The sequence below is a fragment of the Corvus cornix genome, chromosome 2, assembly GCF_000738735.6.
Source record: "Corvus cornix cornix isolate S_Up_H32 chromosome 2, ASM73873v5, whole genome shotgun sequence".
NCBI lineage: Eukaryota > Metazoa > Chordata > Aves > Passeriformes > Corvidae > Corvus > Corvus cornix.
In genome coordinates this window covers 16,458,605-16,477,626 of record NC_046333.1, presented here as the reverse complement: position 1 = coordinate 16,477,626, position 19,022 = coordinate 16,458,605, and the positions used below count along the sequence as shown (strand labels likewise).

Below are 19,022 nucleotides of genomic sequence, written 5' to 3'. Positions count from 1 at the left end.
CCAGGACTCAAAGACTAGTCTTTCTTACTCAGATGACTTCTATGTAACAGCTTCAGTAGAACTTTAAATACTTTCCCTGCAAGATTTCTGTTAGTCCCTTACAGCACTGGGTGGCTGGGTACAAAAGTGCACTGACCTGACTACATACGTAGTGAGATGCCTCCAAGACAGTCCATTTCCAGGTCCAAACAGTGAATTCTTCCAGAGACTTCATATCTATGCACCAATAATCTTTCTACTACTATCAAATAGATACTTTCAAAGAGCAGTGGTCCAGGCTTGATAGGCACCTGACACCAGCCAAGATACAAAAACTTACACTGGAGTAAGTCATTCCCAAGACAGACATCTTTGCTAATTATTTCACTGAATTTCCTTTAAATCTCTTGTCAGATGATTGAGACAAAACATAATCAGGATGAGAAAAGGTGTCAAGGTCTAAGATGATCCTCTGTGCCACGTCTGCAAGATTTAAGAACATTTATGTCTGCAGAATACAACTATATTTGAGCAGTGTGTAAGAGCAAGAGGAAAATTCATCAAAATACTGCATTATTAAAACTAGCTTAGATGGATTTTAAATTGATCAGTCACTAAAAGCTATTAAGACCCACCTGATCAGCCATGAATTTTGAGAGTTTAAGTGTGACAATTTGGCAGAACTTAAATACTGGGACTCAAAGTAACGTGCAGCTGAATGTGAAGGGCAGAGTCATCAATGCCAATATAATTTGCTGATGCAATCATACACAGTGATGCATTTCTTTAATCTTAAAACTTCATAAGTTGGTCAGGAACAGTAGCAGATTACAGTCCACAAAGTCTAAGGGAGAGATTCCTGTGGCTTGATCCATTAGCCCTATTTGAAGGCTTGAGCTTTGACCTTGATCATTCTTGCTGCTTGTTCAAATTTCCCTCAGGACGAACAGCTCACTTTCAGGTGCTTGGCCCAAGCTGGGGGGTGCAGGGAGTACCCTGCTCTCTCTGCAGCCTCCTGCCTCTGAAAGGGGTGTTGTAAAACCTGCTCTAGGAGCTGAACCTGGAAGCAATTAAAAATGGTTAAGTTTTTATACAAAATGTTTTCTGGTAAACAAGGAAAGTTGTTGCCTTATGCACCCTCCTGGCTCCAGAAATTATCACATGAATTCCTTACTATTATTATTACTACTGTTACTATAGCTGCTACTATTTATGTTATAATTAATGCTATTAATAATTTTGTTAATATTTTAAATAACAATTGGTGTTATATGGTACAATGTTGGTCAAAATGTAGTACAGTTCAAAGTGTAAATGTAAAAATTATTTCATTGGCTATTATGCCAATTATTATTAAATCTGTCAAGAAAAAAAGGTAATTTTACCTCTGAGAAATCATTCAAATTAGCTTTTTGCACTGCTGATTCCGCCATCCAATTCCTAAGTATGTATCTAGGATTAACAGCTGAAACCAAGAGTAAATCATGTTAAATTTAGTCAGACATATTCAACAAAAGGAAAACAGTCATTGAAACAAGTCACTGAAATCTTCAAGAAGATTTAGATTTGCAGATCAAGAAAAAAATGCATAAGAAGGAAAAGGAATTAATCAATCTACTTAATTCTATGAGTTGCTAAAAGGGTTTTTTAAACTTGCACTATCAGTAGTGCCGAAGTGCCAAACAGAAATTAGAGTAGCACAGAACATGACATTGATAACAAAGGATTTCCTGTTAGGAACACCAGCAGGCTTTTCAAGTGTGATGAGTTCACCATGGCCTAGGTTCCTGCTACATTGATGGAAAACGTATTTCAATGTTGTCAATACCTTCCTGGAGATCATAAAAATGAATATTGTATTACTTAATTTAAAAAGTAATTACTAAGATATCCATTAAAGTATATGTACTTAGATATTCCTAAACAAAAGTTTAGCCATAAAAGCCTTTAATGTTACATTTCAGGTGTATTTTTTAGAAACTATTTTTTCAACTTTCCTTTTAATCTCCTGGCTGGGGGCAGGCAGAGTTCCTCAGTTTTTTCCACAGCTGTCTGTCGTATCCTTCTGGAAACCCTCCTGTCAACTGCACTGCTTCCCTGCCTTGTTTCAGGATGTTTGTGTCTAATGAGCAGTAGAGAGATTGTAGGGACATTAAAAATGAAACTGCTGAATTAGTAAACCAGGGTATATCCTACAGCAGAGCCACTAAAACCTTCTAAAAGGAGTTCTGTCAAACTGTATGCCAATGAAAATTCTTATAAGCACACATGGCGTTAATTACCAAGTTTTTTGCAGATTATGTCAACAAAATTCTTATTTTTGTTTTGCAATTTAAAAGCTAGAATTTTACCTGAGAAAGTTTTCCCTTTAACTAATGATCAAAATAATCTTACAGAACAATTGTAACACTTCAAGCCTGCTTTTATGTCTTAATTTGACACTGGTGTGTATATTTTCCCCAATTCAGTAGGCATTTATTACATTAAGAGATTAGTTAGTGATACCAAAGGCATTTCACCCAGGCACTTGAAACCAAAAGTCTGTGATTTATGGACATACACAAACTTCATCTCCTTCTCTTTCCACTGAAGTCCCCAGTATGTTCATTTTATATGAATAAACATTAGTTTTATATATGAATAAACATTGGTTTTATATATTTCTTTTTAAAAATCCATGGAGCTTTATAAAATATTCTTATAAATATCCATACAGTGTATTTGAAAGAGGGTATTGGAGAAAGCAGAAAATCAAAATTACCATCTCAAACTTCCCTCTACTCAATTCCTCTAATCAAGTAGCTATTACTTTATTTTATTTACAAATAATATATTAGGAGGGGCCACAGACATTCTTCTTTTTCACATCCCCGCTGTCCAGTACGTACTTACACATATTAAAAAAGCCAATGAATACAACTATCTATTGGAAATCCTGATAACCTCTACACAGGCATAACAATAACCTGCCCTGTTAAAAAAACAGTTTTACCACTTGGCAAAACAATTTGCTCTGCCCAAGAATTTGATTTAATCCAGTAAATGGGTTATCAATAGTAAAGTGTAATAACTATTTAAAAAAAATTTTTAAAGGTGAAAAAGTTAACATATGACTCATTCAAAAAATGGTAATTCACATTAGAGCTGTGAGTCATTTTTAGCAGGAGAATATTTGTCCCAGAAATAAATTCTTAACAATTGCAAACTGACAGGTTTCACAGTGGTATTAAAGATATCAGTATTTAACACAAGTGACAAGATAATTATGAAAGATTAATAAAAGCCAGGTAAGAAAAGGACAAAGCAAAAGAACTTTTTTGCCCTTTTAAGCATGATCTGGTCTACTTTTTTTACATGCTTCTTTTGTAAAGAAATACAATTATAGACTTGGATTGTCAAAACTTTTTGATCAACTCCAGAAGAGCTAAGTTTAGGCAGTGCAAGATAAAGCACTACAAAGAACTGAAAACTAAATAAAGGGAGAAAAAAAATAAAAATAATGAATAAGTGATCAACTTCAATGATTCAAGATAATGTACTTTGAGAAGTGAGATATTTTATGACACTTACTAACAATTAGGGAAGGGTGATGAATAATGAGGTGTTAATGCCAATATATTCAAGGTCAGTCAAAGACAGCAATACACAATTTAGTGGAACTTCCCAACCCACATGAGAATCTGAGGAGCCAGGACAGTTTTGTCTTTAACATGAAATTCTGGGTAAAAATGCAGAGTTAACTGAATTGAGCCAGACTTCTGCTGGAAGTTGTACTGACAAGGACAGCTGTTACAAGCAAATGCTTAAACAAACAAACAAACAAATAAACTAACAACCCAAACAATTTTAAAGAGACCACAGGGGCATCTAAACAATCTATTTAAATGCATAGATGTAAAAATGTAAAAAAGAAAAAAAAAATCCCAAAAACTTCTGCAAGAAATTTCAGTCACACTGGAATATGGAGCAGCTAGCAAAAATCCAACAAGATTTGCTGATTTTAAATAAAACAATAACAAATGAACATCAGTAGCCTATTATAAATTTTTGCAGCTCTGCAGTATAAATAGAGAGTGATGGTTGATTATATGGAAGAAAACTAACTGAACCATGAATCTTTGCAAATCAAGTTTTGACTGCTACCAAAACAAAGACCATTAGCACAAGTGTGATTTTGGAGGCAAAACCTTTTCCATGTTTCATTTGTCTCCTGTACTATAAGATCCTCTGAGGTGCATGTGGAAAAAACACGATGATGGTTTGCAGAAGAGCATCCACAAACTAGGATCCTTTCTGATTTGGAATAAAACCTCAGAATGTCATGATTTTCTCTAAAAGCAGATTCAAAAGATACAGAAAAATAAGAAGTGTGCTTACACAGTTTTCTGCATTCAATTTTAGTTGAGGAAAACAGGGGAGCTTGAAAACTCAAAATAATAATTGAGCAAAGGGCCTCAGAAACTTACAGTTAAGCTTCTTAACCCTATCAAAAAACAATAAAAGAAATCTTTCTTCTTGGTAGCACTTTTCATATTAACTTCCTAAAAATGCAAATAGAATTTTAAGAAGTGTTCTTTAAAATGGATAGAACTTCCGTTAGAAAATGGGGATGTAAACCTGAAACCATAAATTGTGCCCTCTGTAGTTTTACTATCTCATTACTGGAAGCCAGTGTCAGCCCCTGCCATGTAACTAGCAAATCGATTGGAGCTTTAGAAGAAAGTAGCCAATCAATATCTAACAAAAGAGTGCCACCATTTCCATCCTGCTTTGCAGGAAGCACCCTGCAAAGCAGTGTGACAGTGAAACCTCTTGAGCAGAGTTTGATCAGATCCTGCAGTTCCTTCATTCCCTTTTGCTCATTGATTTTCAGTTGCTCATTGTCTTTTATAGGCAAATTTCACAAATTTACCACAGCTTACTGCAGATCAGAAATATCCCCCTCTGAACAATTCTTGGAATGTCATATCCACTGTTTCTGCTGTGATACCTAACTGCAGTACCTTTGCCATTTTGCATTTAGAATAACTTGGAGAATAAAGCACCTTCCTTTGCCTTCTATGACTAGATAGTCCTTTCACACAGTTTTTTCTCTGGGTGACAGAAAGAAAAAGTGTGTCCCTATCAGAAATCTGAATTCTTTTTAGCATGCAGAAAGGACAGAGACAGACAGAACGAACGTATAGTGTGACAGGATTTGCAGCAATCTTATTCATTATAATATGAGTTTCATTGTTGTAATATGAATATCATTGTAATGAGAGTGTCTCCTCTTCAGAAAAATAGTATACTTTAGTGCTACCCAAAACCAGAAACCTAACACTAAAGAAACATATGTAAATAGATATTTGCCATCTGCAACATATAATTACTTTGGATTGTTTTACTCACTTGTCATTCTTGTTCTTCTTTTGGTGTCTGAATCACCCTTGTTACTATACATGAAAAACAAACCAAAAGAAGGAAAACAGAAAACACTTTAGCTAGTGGGGGTTATGCTGATTTATTTTTAGAAATATCTTATTTGACTTTCATTAAAATCATTAAGTGTTCTGCATTTGTGTTCAGTGGAAGCCAGTGTGAATCTCTAAGAATGATTAGACTTGGAAAGAACTGCACACTTTTTTGTAGATTTTGTGTCTGGTATTCATTTTTTCCCCTAAAAATTGTATTTACTGAATAAAATTTCCAAGTACCTGATATGTATTTCTTTTCATTACTATTAGCCATGAATACCATATATAACTAAGAAAAAATGTTAGATTCTTTATTGATTTAACACAAAAGAATCTCACATGTTCCTATCTATGCAACATCGTGGTTTCCAAACACAATCTGTGTACTTGCAACTGTTCAACTTCCATCCCCTGTCACCATAAAGCAACGTTATTACACAGTAAATATATATATATAAACAGTAATTAAACACTATTCATTCCTATGTACTTGCAAAGCCTGTTTGTGATTCTTGGACTGAATCTGTAGGACTTGTATTTTAAGAAAAATTGTTAACCAAAGAAATCTGATCAGGTGCTCAGTGAAGGACAAAGAAAACAGATGACTCCTTCCATGTCATTTTTATGTACCTGTGTGTCAAAACAGAACTACAACAGTAATTACTGTTGAATCCAGCACAATCTAGAACCATTAACACAAAAAACGCATATGAAACCATGTTTGGGTCAGTTTATCAGACCCACTAAAGACAATGCAAATTCACTGCAGATTAAAGTTGCCTGCTTCTGGCAAATACACACTTTAAACTGCAATCAGACTTACCTGTTTAATCTCAGGAGGTACATAGTAACCCATTCTGAAAATAATTTGTGTTTACCCAGATCCTGGAGAGCCCAGAACTCCTAAAGAGAAAGAAACAGTTAATGGCAGGTAATCAGAATTCTTTTCCTGTTAAGCAAAAACCAAAGTAAGCAACAAATACTGTGTTTTAACCCCAGCTGGCAACTAAGCCTCACATAACCATTTGCTCATGCTCCTCCCTCACTGGGGGTTTAAAGTAAGGTTAAAAGTAAGAAAATGTGTGGGGTGAGATAAGAACAGTTTAATAATTGAAATGATTTAATAATAACAATAATAATAGTAATAATAATAGCAATGAAAAGGAAAATATCAAAAGGAGTGAGAAATAAAGCCCAAGAGAAACAAGTGATACAAATGAAAAAACAATTGCTCACCAACCAATGCCCAGGCAGTTCCAAGCAGGGTCCCCCAATCAGCTCTCCCCTAGTTTATTTGCTGAGCATGACACCAAGTGGTGTGGGATACCCCTTTGGCCAGTTTGGGTCAGCTGTCCTGGCTCTGTCCCCTCCCAGCTTCCTGTGTACACCCAGCCTCCTTGCTGGCAGGGCACCACAAGAAGCTGAAAAGTCCTTGACTTAGGGTAAGCCCTGCTCAGCAACAGCTAAACCATCAGTGTGCTATCAGCATTATTCTCAATCTAAATCCAAAACACAGCACTGTACCAGCTCCTAGAAAGAAAATTAACTCTATCCCAGCTGGAACCAGGACAATGAACAATAAAAGGATTTAAAAGGCAAACATATGATGACCCTTCAAGGAATTTTCTCCCTAAATGTTCTACTAGTATCTTTTCCTCTGTATTCAAATTATTTATTTTTCCTAGCATGATACATCCATAGTAATCCATCTCTGTTATGACAAATTTTACCTAAACACCTCTAGCACTTTACCCCTGTTTTTCCTTGGCTTATTGTCTAACTTATTTCATTTTTTAAGCAACATTACTACAGGTTTTGCTCTTGAGAGACTTGTACATGGGTCAGATCTATTTGTAGAGATTTTTTTTTCAACAAAAATAGTGCAATAAGCAAAATATGTTGATAAAGAAAAGGTGGAGAAAAAGGGAAACGAATATAGGGATAGGGGAAGACTGAGAAGAATAGAGACAGTAGGAGAGGAGACAGAACTTGGAAAAGGCGGACAGCAAGAAATCAGAGCTCAGGGTTACTGTCTCCAGTGATGGACAGCAAACACAAACCAGGCTTCCCTGGCTGATTACACTGAGCTAACAGCTGCTTCATATTCCTTAGCTGAAAGCAGCCAAAGCTCACAGACAAAAAATGAACTTCAGAGAAAGAGCAGATTTGGACGAAATGGACATAGATAAAAGGAGGTAAACAGCACATATTCAAGAAAAAGATGTAAGGGAAATTAAAAGCAGGAAGTTTTGATCCCATCTGTGGTTTTTGGGGTTATTTTAAGGATTAAGAGTAAAAAATATATGCAAACTGTATTTGATCATAAAAATGAGCACAGAAATGACTAAGAGCTGGGAAGCAGGCAGGTGGATAACAGGCAAGTGTGAGAATCAAGCATTTGTTCAAAGATGTGCTGAGTTAGGCTGCTTTAAGAGGAATTTCAGAATGTTTCCAGTGAACACTAAATATAAGGACGCCTGCAGTGTTCCCAACATTTTTAGGTCAATTTTAGTATGCAGCTGAAAAAATCTTAAGTGATGTACAAATCAATATGAAAACTTACTCATAAAAGTATTGGTGTGTAAATAAACAGAGGTGAAATTACTTTAAAATTGAAATTCTTTAAAACAATTACAACTTTTTACCAGCATAAAATTGTACTTGCTTTTCCACATCAGTTTTGGAACCCAGAATTTATGGGCTAAACAATTTCATTGCATGGAAAAAAAAAGATCAGGTTGCTACCAAGTGAAGGCTGGAAATTACCCTCAGTGTAGGAACAGGGTCACTACTACACAATAATCGCTGGTTCCTCAGCCAGCACCTTCAAAGATGGGGAGATGGAGTTGCCATAAATGGAAAAATCCCTTGGGTTCTATGACAAAAATACCTTCTCTTACAAATATACCCATCCTCTTATCACCCCCCTGTGCAAATGATTAATTCCAAAGCTACAACTCCTGGTTTTTTTGTTGCTTCCCTCTAGAGTATCTCAACTTTTAAACCCTTAATGGCTTCAAGTTCACAGAAAAGGTCAGGATGGACCTCTTACTTAACAGACGAAAACAAGGAAAACCAGAAAATTTGGTCAAAACCAGTTAATTAAAATTGGAAAAAGAACCATCAACTCCTCATTTCCATTCTGTGTTTTACATAGACATCCTGCTGCCTAAAACAACCTCCTAAGTCCACCTGCTCTCGTTTTAAATTGGCTTCAAAGACAAACAGACATAAATCAGATGTTTGGGGAAGGCAGTGAAGTTTCCCAGGCAAAATGAACAATATTCATCACATGGAAAAGGCATCGTGTTAAAGAATAAAAGAAAAAAAAAATCATTTTGCTCTTGCAAAAAGGCTATTTTCTTTCCAGATCAGGTTGCTTGTCAGAAACAGATCACAAGCTTCCTTTTCAGAATTTCCCCTTTGCTTTTTTATCCAATTATGACTTGCCTAGCATCTTACTCCAGTTCAAATATTTCAGCTATATTTCCACTTTTAAAGACTGCACTATATTCAGGTAAAAAAAATTAAATGCTCTCATGTCTTTTAAATATGGTTATACTTGGTCCTGAAGAGTAAGTTTAGGCTGAGATAGCAGCAACACAGGATGGGATACCAGGCTGAGCAGGACACAATAGCAAATGTATTCTTACGCTTTAAGTTACATTTCAAACCAATCTCGTGCTCAAGGAAGGGCAGAGGCCACTCTGGGCAAAGAGCTCTAGCAGGAGTTTATGATGAGATGGGATCTCACGTATCATTAGATACTGAGATAAGCAAATAGGCTTGAGAGCAGAGGTTTCAGCCACCTAGTAAACCCATGGCAGGAATAGTTTGGTTGAGCTGAGGTTGAAATTTTCCTCATGAACCCTGTTCAACTTCACTTGTTGGACAAAAGGTATTCTTAAACAAAACAACAGAAAAAAAAGGGAGGGGAGGAGTAAGAAAGTTTTTTGTAGCAGACCCACCTTATATGTGAAGAAAATCAAATTCCCACTTGTGTATGAGTATTTATGACTACTCATATTGGACCTGTAACAAAGGCTGAAAATCTGACTTCAGCATTCTTCATTAATGCATCTTTCATTAGCACTTTCCATTAACATATCCATCAATACCAGATACAGGCTTAACAAGGGGTGGTAGCCTGATACAGGTGTATTAGTCTCTGTCCCTTAATAATGATACAGTAACATATTTCCCAGATGAACAGTGGCTTGAGATAGCCTCTACTATATCAGGGTTATGTTCAACTTGGTTTACTTTTTTTATATTAAGTATTCCTAAGACTGGGTGCTTGTATTTATACCTCAGGAATACTGAGCTCCTTTAACTGGTCAGCAGTAATTTCACTCAGCTCTCGGAATGTCATTGTAAAATCAGCCTTTGTATCTTCCATGATCTAGTGAATAAAGATACTTCCATGAGTATTTTTCAAGTGGGGTATCAGTTCAGATGTTTGCCAACAAAATTAACAAAGTAAACTCACTTTTAAAAGGAAAGCAATCAAAAAGTTATCATTCTCATTCTCCCCAAGAAGACCCAATTTTGTTTTGAATAGTTCTGTGAAACTGAAAATAGTAACAAAGTAAGGAGATTGTGAACATTATATACATTTTTAGTATTGTGATTAGAAAGGTTAAGTTCTGAAAGTGCATACCGGCTGTAATAGTATTCACCATAGCCCTCCAAAATCTGGGAAGCTCTGAAAAACAAAAGAAATGTCAAGTTCTAAGGAACTAAAATGCTGCTGTGGGTATAGTACTGCTGTACACTAAATAACAAGAACTTCTGCCTGCTATCTCAGAAACACTGATATTCTGAATCATGTGGGATCTGTTCTTCCTATAAGAATTTTTACAAGAGGCTATTAAAATTCTACTTTGTTACTTCAGGAGGATGCACAGTCTTCATAAGTGTCTTACAGAACAAGCTAGACAAACTTAGAACAGAAAACTACAGGCAAAGGTCCTGCCTTAGTGAAAGGAGAATGGATCACACAGTATCTAATACCTCCCTGTGGTCCTATTTTACTATTATTTATGACCATCAAAAACTTTTCTCCCCACCTTCCAATCTTATTCTGGCCAATAATTAATCCACAATCAATTTCCAGTTGAAAAAATATATTTTTTTAAAGCTATTCCCTTTCTTTCCTAAGCATATGGTGATTACAGGGTCTCCCATCTCACTAGTTCTTTTAAGCATTAAGATATTTGAAGGACTACTTACAGCTGATTTTGCCTGGGATCCAATAAAGGTTTTAGAGCTTGTAACAGCTTGCTCAGATTAAACAGCCCAACACTTGCCTGATTTCCTATTTTATACTTCCTTTCATCATCGGATGTGTTTGGAACAAAATCTGTTTCAAACAAAACGTTACTTTTCCATAAGAGAGTAATTACAATATACTATCAATGTTAAAAGTTTAAAGAACATTCATCTTTACACTTACACAACCAACTTATAAAATACCTAAAGCTATTAAGTATTTAAAATCAGATCACAAGGATGCTTATTTAAAGTGAATTGACTCAAGATCTATTATTTGCAAATCTAAGAAATACATCCTTCACAGACAAGTTCCCATGTGTCACAAATGACATTTTCCTATCTAAAGATACAAAATAAATTCAGATGTTTAAACAGAAAAAGACCATTTTTTCATCAAAAACACTTTTAGACTTGAAACCAGTATTTTTACTGCATATAGTGCTACTATTCAGGACATAGGTTAAGCAAACAAATGACCAACTAAATTCAGGATTTAAGGATTTCTGGAAAAGTTACACATCTAATAAACATGTATTTAATAGGCCACCTAAGCAAGATTTGTTTCAGTTGTACAAGCAAGCTTTATATTCACATAAAAATTAGGCCTAATGTGTTCCAGTATGCAAATCCAAATGATCTGGGAGATAACAAATACCTGTCATACAAGTTACAAGTATCCAGAAGTAAAATGTATGCCTATCTGCAGCAGCAGTCTCTGAGGGGATCAGTGGGAACCCCTCACTCAGATCACATGCAGGTAAGATGATCAATGCCCTAGTCCTCAGAGGACACTGACAGCAAATGGGGCATTAAGGAGGGGACTTCTAACTCGTCTGTCAGATCTGGTGAGTGGTTCAACTCTGAATTTCGAATCTAACACCTCTCATCTGGCTCTAGGGTGCACTGTCTGGCTGGGATAGAGTCAGTTCTCATCACAGCAGCCTGTCCACCGTGCATTGGACTTGTGACTAAAACAGTGCTGATAACACAGCAATGTTTTACACATTGCTCAGCAGGGCTGGCACAGCATCAAGGCTTTCTCCATTCTCACTCTGCTACCCCAGAAAATGAGGCTGGGGTGGGCAAGGGGCTAGGAGGGGATGCAGCTGGGACAGCTGAGCCCAGCTGACCAAAGGGATATTCCACATTTGAAACAATAAAAACCGGGGGTAGTTTTTCCATGGCAGCTGTTAACTTGGGGACTGACTCTGCATCAGTCTGGTGGTGAGATATGGTGAGTGATTGTCTTTGCATCACTTGCTGGTCACCCCTGCCCTTTTCTCCCCCTTGACTTATTCACATGTCTTTATCTTGACCCATAAGCTTTTTCTTAGCCTTACTTTTCCAATCCTCTCTCTCAAGGGTGAGTGAACAAGTGGCTTGTGGGTCATTAATTGCCAGCTGGGGTCAACCCACCCTACAGAGAAAGATCTAAAAGCAAAAAAGCCCCATTTTGTTCAATACAATGAAACAATATGACATTTACTCTCATGAGTTTTCCTTAGTTTGAGGCTGCAGGCATGAAAACACACAGCAAGATAACCACTGATGATTCTGAAGTTTATTCAGTTGCAAGCTATAAACAATATTCTAGTAATACACATTTATGTATATACTGAATGTGTATCTATCAATCCCAGACTGATTGAGTTAAGACTTTCAAATAAAGGTTGCCATGTGTAGGGTTGATTTCTTTTCTTCCAATATATAATCAGCTGCTGCAACTGTAAAGCTAAAGCTTGATGCATGTGAAGTTACTGTATTCCATTTCTGCTTTTGGCTGATTCCAGCAATACACAATTTTTTGTTTTCTAGGCTTCTGTTGTAGTATCTTTTGAATTGGTGGTGTTCAAGTGGAAACAGTCTCATGGAAATGGGTTTAATAGTAATATTTCATTAACAAGACTTTTAGCCCTTGAATGCAACCTATATAGTGTATCATAAAACTGGTCACTGATGCAATTTTTTTCCCTAGAGCTCTTCAAAGAGTATACATGCTTAGGGTTTTTCTGCTAATAATGATAGGAGTTTTCATGCAATGGAAACGATATAATTTAATATAAAAATATTATTTTAAGTAAAAAAGATTAAAAATAAAAACAGGTGCTACACTCACTGGGGTCATAGGAGTCCATAAATCCAAATGGACCATAATCTATTGTTATGGATAATAAACTGAAATTATCTGTATTGCAAACACCTACAATTAAACAGAAAGGAGAAACAGAAGTTAAAATTCCACATGAACCCCAGTCTCTAGGCAATTTGATGTGAAACAGATCCACTGAATTTAGAGAGCTCTCAGGAATCAGACTCTGGAAAGTTGCCCTGTCCCTCTGCCCCCAGCCCGTGCCCTGCAGGACACCGAGGCTCCCACTCCCGCTGCTGTTTTGGGGCTAATCCCACAAATCTGCAGCAGAGCTGGACAGCTCTGCCTCCTGTGCACTGTGAAAGGCCAGGGCTTCATGTGGAGGGATCAAATTCAGAGCAGTTAAATTTATATATGGCATCAGTACATTGCCTTTGTACACTGCACTGTTGCAACAGCTCTGAGAATTCTTGCCCCCATATACTCGTTCTGTCACAGCTGTGCTTGGAGAGATCAGAGAGTTTTGTAACTCTGTTACAAAAGCCCCTTGTATAACAGATAAAGCTGTGGGCGAAGACAGCAACAGAACCGAAGACCAAGGTGACAAATAAAAGCCATTTTTAAGTATATTACTATAAAGTGTCCCTCCCCTAAAGCCAATGCCATCTGGCACCTTACCATGTGCAAACCCCACAGACATCCACATTGCAATCAGATTTGCAGTCTCTGACACGACTGTAGAGAAAAATTCCTAAAATCAAATACATCTTTTACTTTAAGTTCTCTGTATCAAAAATATTGAAAAACGTAAGCATTTTATTCACCTTAGAAATATGTAATATATTCTATTTTTCAAATTTAGTTATCTGTCTGTCAGGACTTATCATTCCCGTTCCAAATTATGTGAGTACATAATAACCTTATCCAGCAAAGACTATAGTTAAATAAGTATACACAGATGCCCTGAAAGTAATTAAGAAGTAAAATTTAAAAAAAAACAAAACCAAAAAACCCAGACACTATATATACTAGGGTGTCTACTATAATATACTATATATACTACAATTACATTAACAAAAGCACACTTCATCACTTCATGACCACTGTTCACAGAAAACCTGAACAAAAAACAACAGAAAGTGGAAGCTTCACAATAAACATCTCCATAATGAAAACTGGTGGTAAATGTTCATATTTGACTTTGAGAAAACAAAAAAAATCAAAGCAGCAGATTTTCACTGCAGAGAATTAATAAACTTTTTCTAATAAAACCTGGAATCTTACTTCAAATTTTAAAATCTTGTCAAACTTGAAATTGTGAAGACCTTCCTGTAATTTTGTTCACATGCTTGTGGAAAATAAAAAGACTTACCAGATATCTATTTGAATCGTTCATAGCTATTGATGGAAAATGTTCCTGGATGATAAAGTCTAGCAATCTTCTGTAACAGAAGAAACAGAATTCTTTAAACAAAACTGGTACTTTAGAACTGATCATTAAAAATTCTTGTTTTCAAACAGCAAAATGCTGATCTACAGCTTGCCACAAATAGTTATTAAAAACCTCGGTCTATTTATTCCAATGAATATTAGATTAAGCTCTTCCAAATGCTTAGAGACAGGCTGTAGTCGTAAATACAACTGGAAACTGCCACAAAGAGTTAAAATTATTCCCACGTTAAACCTCCAGAGCACACCAGGACCTGGTTTTGCATGCACCAATATCCATTTTTTTAGGTAAAAAAAAAAAGAGTTTGCATTTCCAAAAAAACAGTATCAGATTACAAGGAATAATCATTCTACATCAGAATTCTCACAAAGAAAATTTTACGTCTGAATTCTTATGAAGTAGGGTTACTTACACAGTAACTGGCCATTCCCAAAACAGTGCTCTAGATTCCTATAAGACAGGCTTAGGGAAATGGCATATATGCATTAAAAGTTGCAGGACCTGTCACAGAAAACTGAGAAACGTAGGAACTTAAGACTTTCAACTTACAAATTTTCCAAAACAAACAACTCCTCCCTAGTGCTTAGTTACCACAACTATTTCAGGTATAAAACTTGTCTCATTTTGTAAGATCCAGGCCTTTAGAAACATCTCGAGGGTTTTACCCTTGTGAGGTAAGATCTTTGGTATGCTTGTATAAAACCAGCAGGTTACCTTTCTAAATTATATAATCTTACTTGCTAATTAATTTATGTCTAAATTCCAACTGTATACATGAATTCTAATGCAATCTGATTGTTGAGAAAAGTATTATGGTTACTATGAAGATTAAATTCAAACCTTAGTAAATCCAGTTCCCCAGAGTGAGTTAAGATTTCCAAGGATCCTATACGAAACCATGATTTGGCAAGTCGTAGCACTATTGCACCTTAAATATAGAGACAAGTGTGTTTAAATGTAAACAGGGTATCAGCAAAATAAAACAGTTCCATAGCAAAAGCCATCATGTGTTGTTTCTATAGACACAGTTTATATATGCACAGTTAAACTGATATTTTTGTAAGTATGCCTAACACATAACAGATGAAAATGTATAATACTAGTTTACTACACATGCATTTTAATGATGAAGCTTGATTTGCTTTACCAGCAACCACAGGCAAAATTCTGTTAGTGCATTAATACTAGAATTGCTCCAGAAATACTGGCCTTAAAGATAGAACACAAACAGATTTTTCCCCATGCTGTGCCATCTCACTCTTTTTCAGAGCAGGTGTAGATAATGTAGCAATGACATGGCCACAGCTGCATTCCCACCATCCTGGTATTGCTATCAAAACAACGGAAAATTTCCCTAGTTTTCAATATCATTTTGGTAATGGGAAGTGAAAATCAAAATTATATTCTTGCAATATGTATGCCACAATCATAGAAGACCTGTTCAGAGGGCTTCATTTCTTCAACAAAGATATTTCAGATTGATTTTCTCAGGAGAGGTTTTATATCTTAATAAATTAAATTAAGCCAATTTATTATTTTTATTACGCATTTTTTATGGAGAATTAAGTTACAATGTTGTAATATATTATTTTAAAATATGTTCATTACCTCTTTCTTTCTTAATATTTCCATTGTAAAATTGGTCTCTCCACACATCATCATCACTTACAATTAAGCTGTAGTAAACAAGAAATGAACATTAAAAATTATCTCAGCAAAAATAATTCATAATGAAGATCAAAGTCATATTTCACATAAATTCATTTTCTTCATAAAAAGAAAGATCTTTTGGTGGCATAGCTTTGTATTTACAAATGACACAGGCAAAGATGCTGGGGCTTACCAAGGTTCATGACCAAGATGCATTTATTTTGTATTTAATACAATGTTGTCCAATTTCATTACTCTCACTGTTCCTGGGGAGAAGGCTGCTCTCAAAAAGAGTAGTGCATTCACTTGGAACCTCAGTGACATATTAGTGTGATTGTAACATTAACTAACAATTTCCCTGGGGACAACATGGAAATTTTGAGGACAGAGAAATTAGAAACCAAATTGTTGCATCAGATGGAGGTTGCCCTTTACATGAGCCAAAATTATCTCAGAAACTTCAGGGACAGATCTGGGACCCTTCGCAATCACTGCTACTGGTACTTAGATTTTTAAAACCAATCTCTTCCTTTCATTTGCCTTAAAATTCTGCACATCCTATAAATTTTTATGTTTATCCAAATATTGAGATTTGTGAGAGTTCACTACAGCTTCCTTTATTCCACAACTTACATTAATTCTGTGAAATAAAATACATCATTTCTTTGTATTTTCTGTTCTATCACAAAAAATCAATCCTCATAAACTATGCAAGGGCATCATGTTCCTCTGAGGTTAACAAGTAGAATGTTTTCTCTCCAAAGCAACTGGGATTACACTGACAATCCAGCTTGGTGCCATCTTCTGAAAGAGATCTTATCCCTTCAATAGGCACAGAAGACTCCTTGTTCAAGAGTCTAGCAGGAGGATAATTCAGCTCATTTTATGTAATTCTTCTTTATCTTTGCTTGTTGATAACTGGAAAATATTATTCTATTCAGGAGAGACATGGACCTATTGGAGTGGGTCCAGAGGAGGGCCACAAAAATGACCAGAGAACTGGAGCACCTCTCCTATGAGGACAGACTGAGAAAGTTGGGACTGTTCATGGGGAGTATGGGAAGACCTCATAGCACCTTCCAGTCCCTAGAGGAGGCTACTAGAAAGCTGGAGAGGTACTCTTTACCAGAGCCTCTAGTGATAGGACAAGGGGGAATGTCTGTAAACTGAAAGAGGGCAGGTTTAGATTAGATACTAGGAAGAAGTTTTTTACTCAGAGGGTGGTGAGACACTGGAACAGGGTGCCCAGAAAGGTGGTAGATGCCCCAACCATGGAAATATTCAAGCTCAGGTTGGAGGGGGCTTTGAACAACCTGATCTAGTGAAGATGTCCCTGCTCATTGAGGGAGGACTTGGACTAGACCAGTAAAAGTCTCTTCCAACCCAAATTACGATTCCATGATTCCAAATACAGTTGGGTGGCATGCTATTTGATATTTAATGCAGTTACATATATCTGCTACTTATTAGGTAGTTGAAGATAGCAGAGAAGACAAAACCAAGCTTTTCTTTGAGGTATATAGCAAAGAAGATGCAAACCTAATATTCCATTCATAAATATGACTGAAGACAGTCACAGTGTTAATTCTCAAGAGTTAAATTTTTAAAGTACACAAGATTCTGGGTTTACATACTTGAGCATTGAAATTTTAGAAAGAACTCAGTTAAACCAACACTGTGGCGTATGCATACAAACATAAATATGTACAAAAAGGTCATGAAAAGAAATAGCATGAAGTCTTACATAGTGCAGTTGCTTGCAACAGTAACTGTGGGTTTGAAACTAAATTATTGTTATTATATTCAGTATTTTTTAAGATACCTAGTAGCTATTCAAACTGAATGTTCTGTTAACTGCAAAGAACAGGCAGTGAATTTTTTCAGGAGGGGAAAAATATACAGAAATCAATCTGTTCCTTTTACTGGAGCTGTACTGATACAAGCAGAATTAGGGATTTTTTTTTTTTTTAAATACTCATTTGAAACCAATTGGTATGTCTGTAGGATTAAGTACAAAAAGCTCTGATACAAATTAGATGGAAGAAGAAAATCTTCATCCTTCAAGAGAAAACAAAAAAAAGTAGAAGCAGGGAATGAACCTCAGACATTTACAAAACAATGTGTGCAGCAGAGCCCTAAGGGACAGAAGGCACAAAAGTTGGGCAACTAAACTTCACTGTTTCGAACAGACCTCTGCCAGAAAGGTTGTTTCCTTTTTACTATGTAACTCTTAGCAGGCTCTCTGCAAAATTCCTACAGAATACCAGCACTTCTATTGCTGACACAAAATTCCATGGGGGCATCAACATTTAGTTAGTACAGATGTGCAGCACTTGAGAGCTGGCCAGGTAGCTGAGCAGCCACATAAACACAAATTCCCACTAGAAAAGTAGTTCTCCAATGGTCCCTGTAGTTGGTAAGTACCATTACTGGAGAGAAGGCAGCAGCAGACCAGCTGTACACTCGACACAGGAAATGGAGCACTGAAAAGCTCTTACACCAAAGAAGCTGGAACAGGACTCGCAGAAGGATGGATGGATTATATCCCTCCCTACCTGGCTCTCACTTAAAGGCTTGACTTTACACTCCTAAGTGCTCTCCCTGCTGTCCTGCATGAACTATGCAAGTAAAGGCCACTCTGAAAACTTTGCATATTGGCTCACTTTTTTGACTTCATGTGTAACACTGCTCACTGGTAGTGCCAGTATGGGACTAAAATGGTACTGTATATGAAGTGTTCTGTATCTAGCAGTACGGTCATAAACTGTAGCACCCCATTGGGAACACAGTACTTAAAATTAATAGAGCAAACCAACCTGCTGGGTGTTCTGGGATAAGCCATAAGGTTTTTCCTCCTACTTCTGCCAAGACTTGACAAGACCTCTGTTAAGTGCATCCCACCAGCCTCAGTACAACAGCTCCCCATCGGGAAGAATATGGCTGTCAGCTGGGGTTTTTCCAAATTAAGTCTTGCAAACAGTCTGCAGAGCTTGTACAACAGTTAAGAGAGCCAGGCATTTAACCAATACGCCAGCAAGCAGAGAACTAAAGCACACTGTGTGCTCAGTAGAATTCATGCACAGTAAAGGGGTAATTTCATACTGGTTTTGCACTGCACAATTTG

At 36.4% G+C, this 19,022-nt stretch overlaps 1 protein-coding gene across 1 annotated transcript in view; it reads right to left on the bottom strand.

Moving 5' to 3' along the window:
• Positions 1-694: 694 nt before the first annotated feature.
• LOC104689237 (protein adenylyltransferase SelO-like) overlaps positions 695-19,022 on the bottom strand; it is a 22,472-nt gene continuing 4,144 nt past the window's right edge. Inside the window, 13 exon segments of the mRNA XM_039572162.1 lie at positions 695-1,039; positions 1,365-1,444; positions 5,371-5,414; positions 6,259-6,338; positions 9,745-9,837; positions 9,925-10,006; positions 10,096-10,140; positions 10,668-10,797; positions 12,826-12,909; positions 13,477-13,549; positions 14,171-14,240; positions 15,089-15,176; positions 15,857-15,924. Of these exon segments, the coding sequence (XP_039428096.1) occupies positions 917-1,039; positions 1,365-1,444; positions 5,371-5,414; positions 6,259-6,338; positions 9,745-9,837; positions 9,925-10,006; positions 10,096-10,140; positions 10,668-10,797; positions 12,826-12,909; positions 13,477-13,549; positions 14,171-14,240; positions 15,089-15,176; positions 15,857-15,924 (1,060 nt within the window). The 3' untranslated portion in view covers positions 695-916.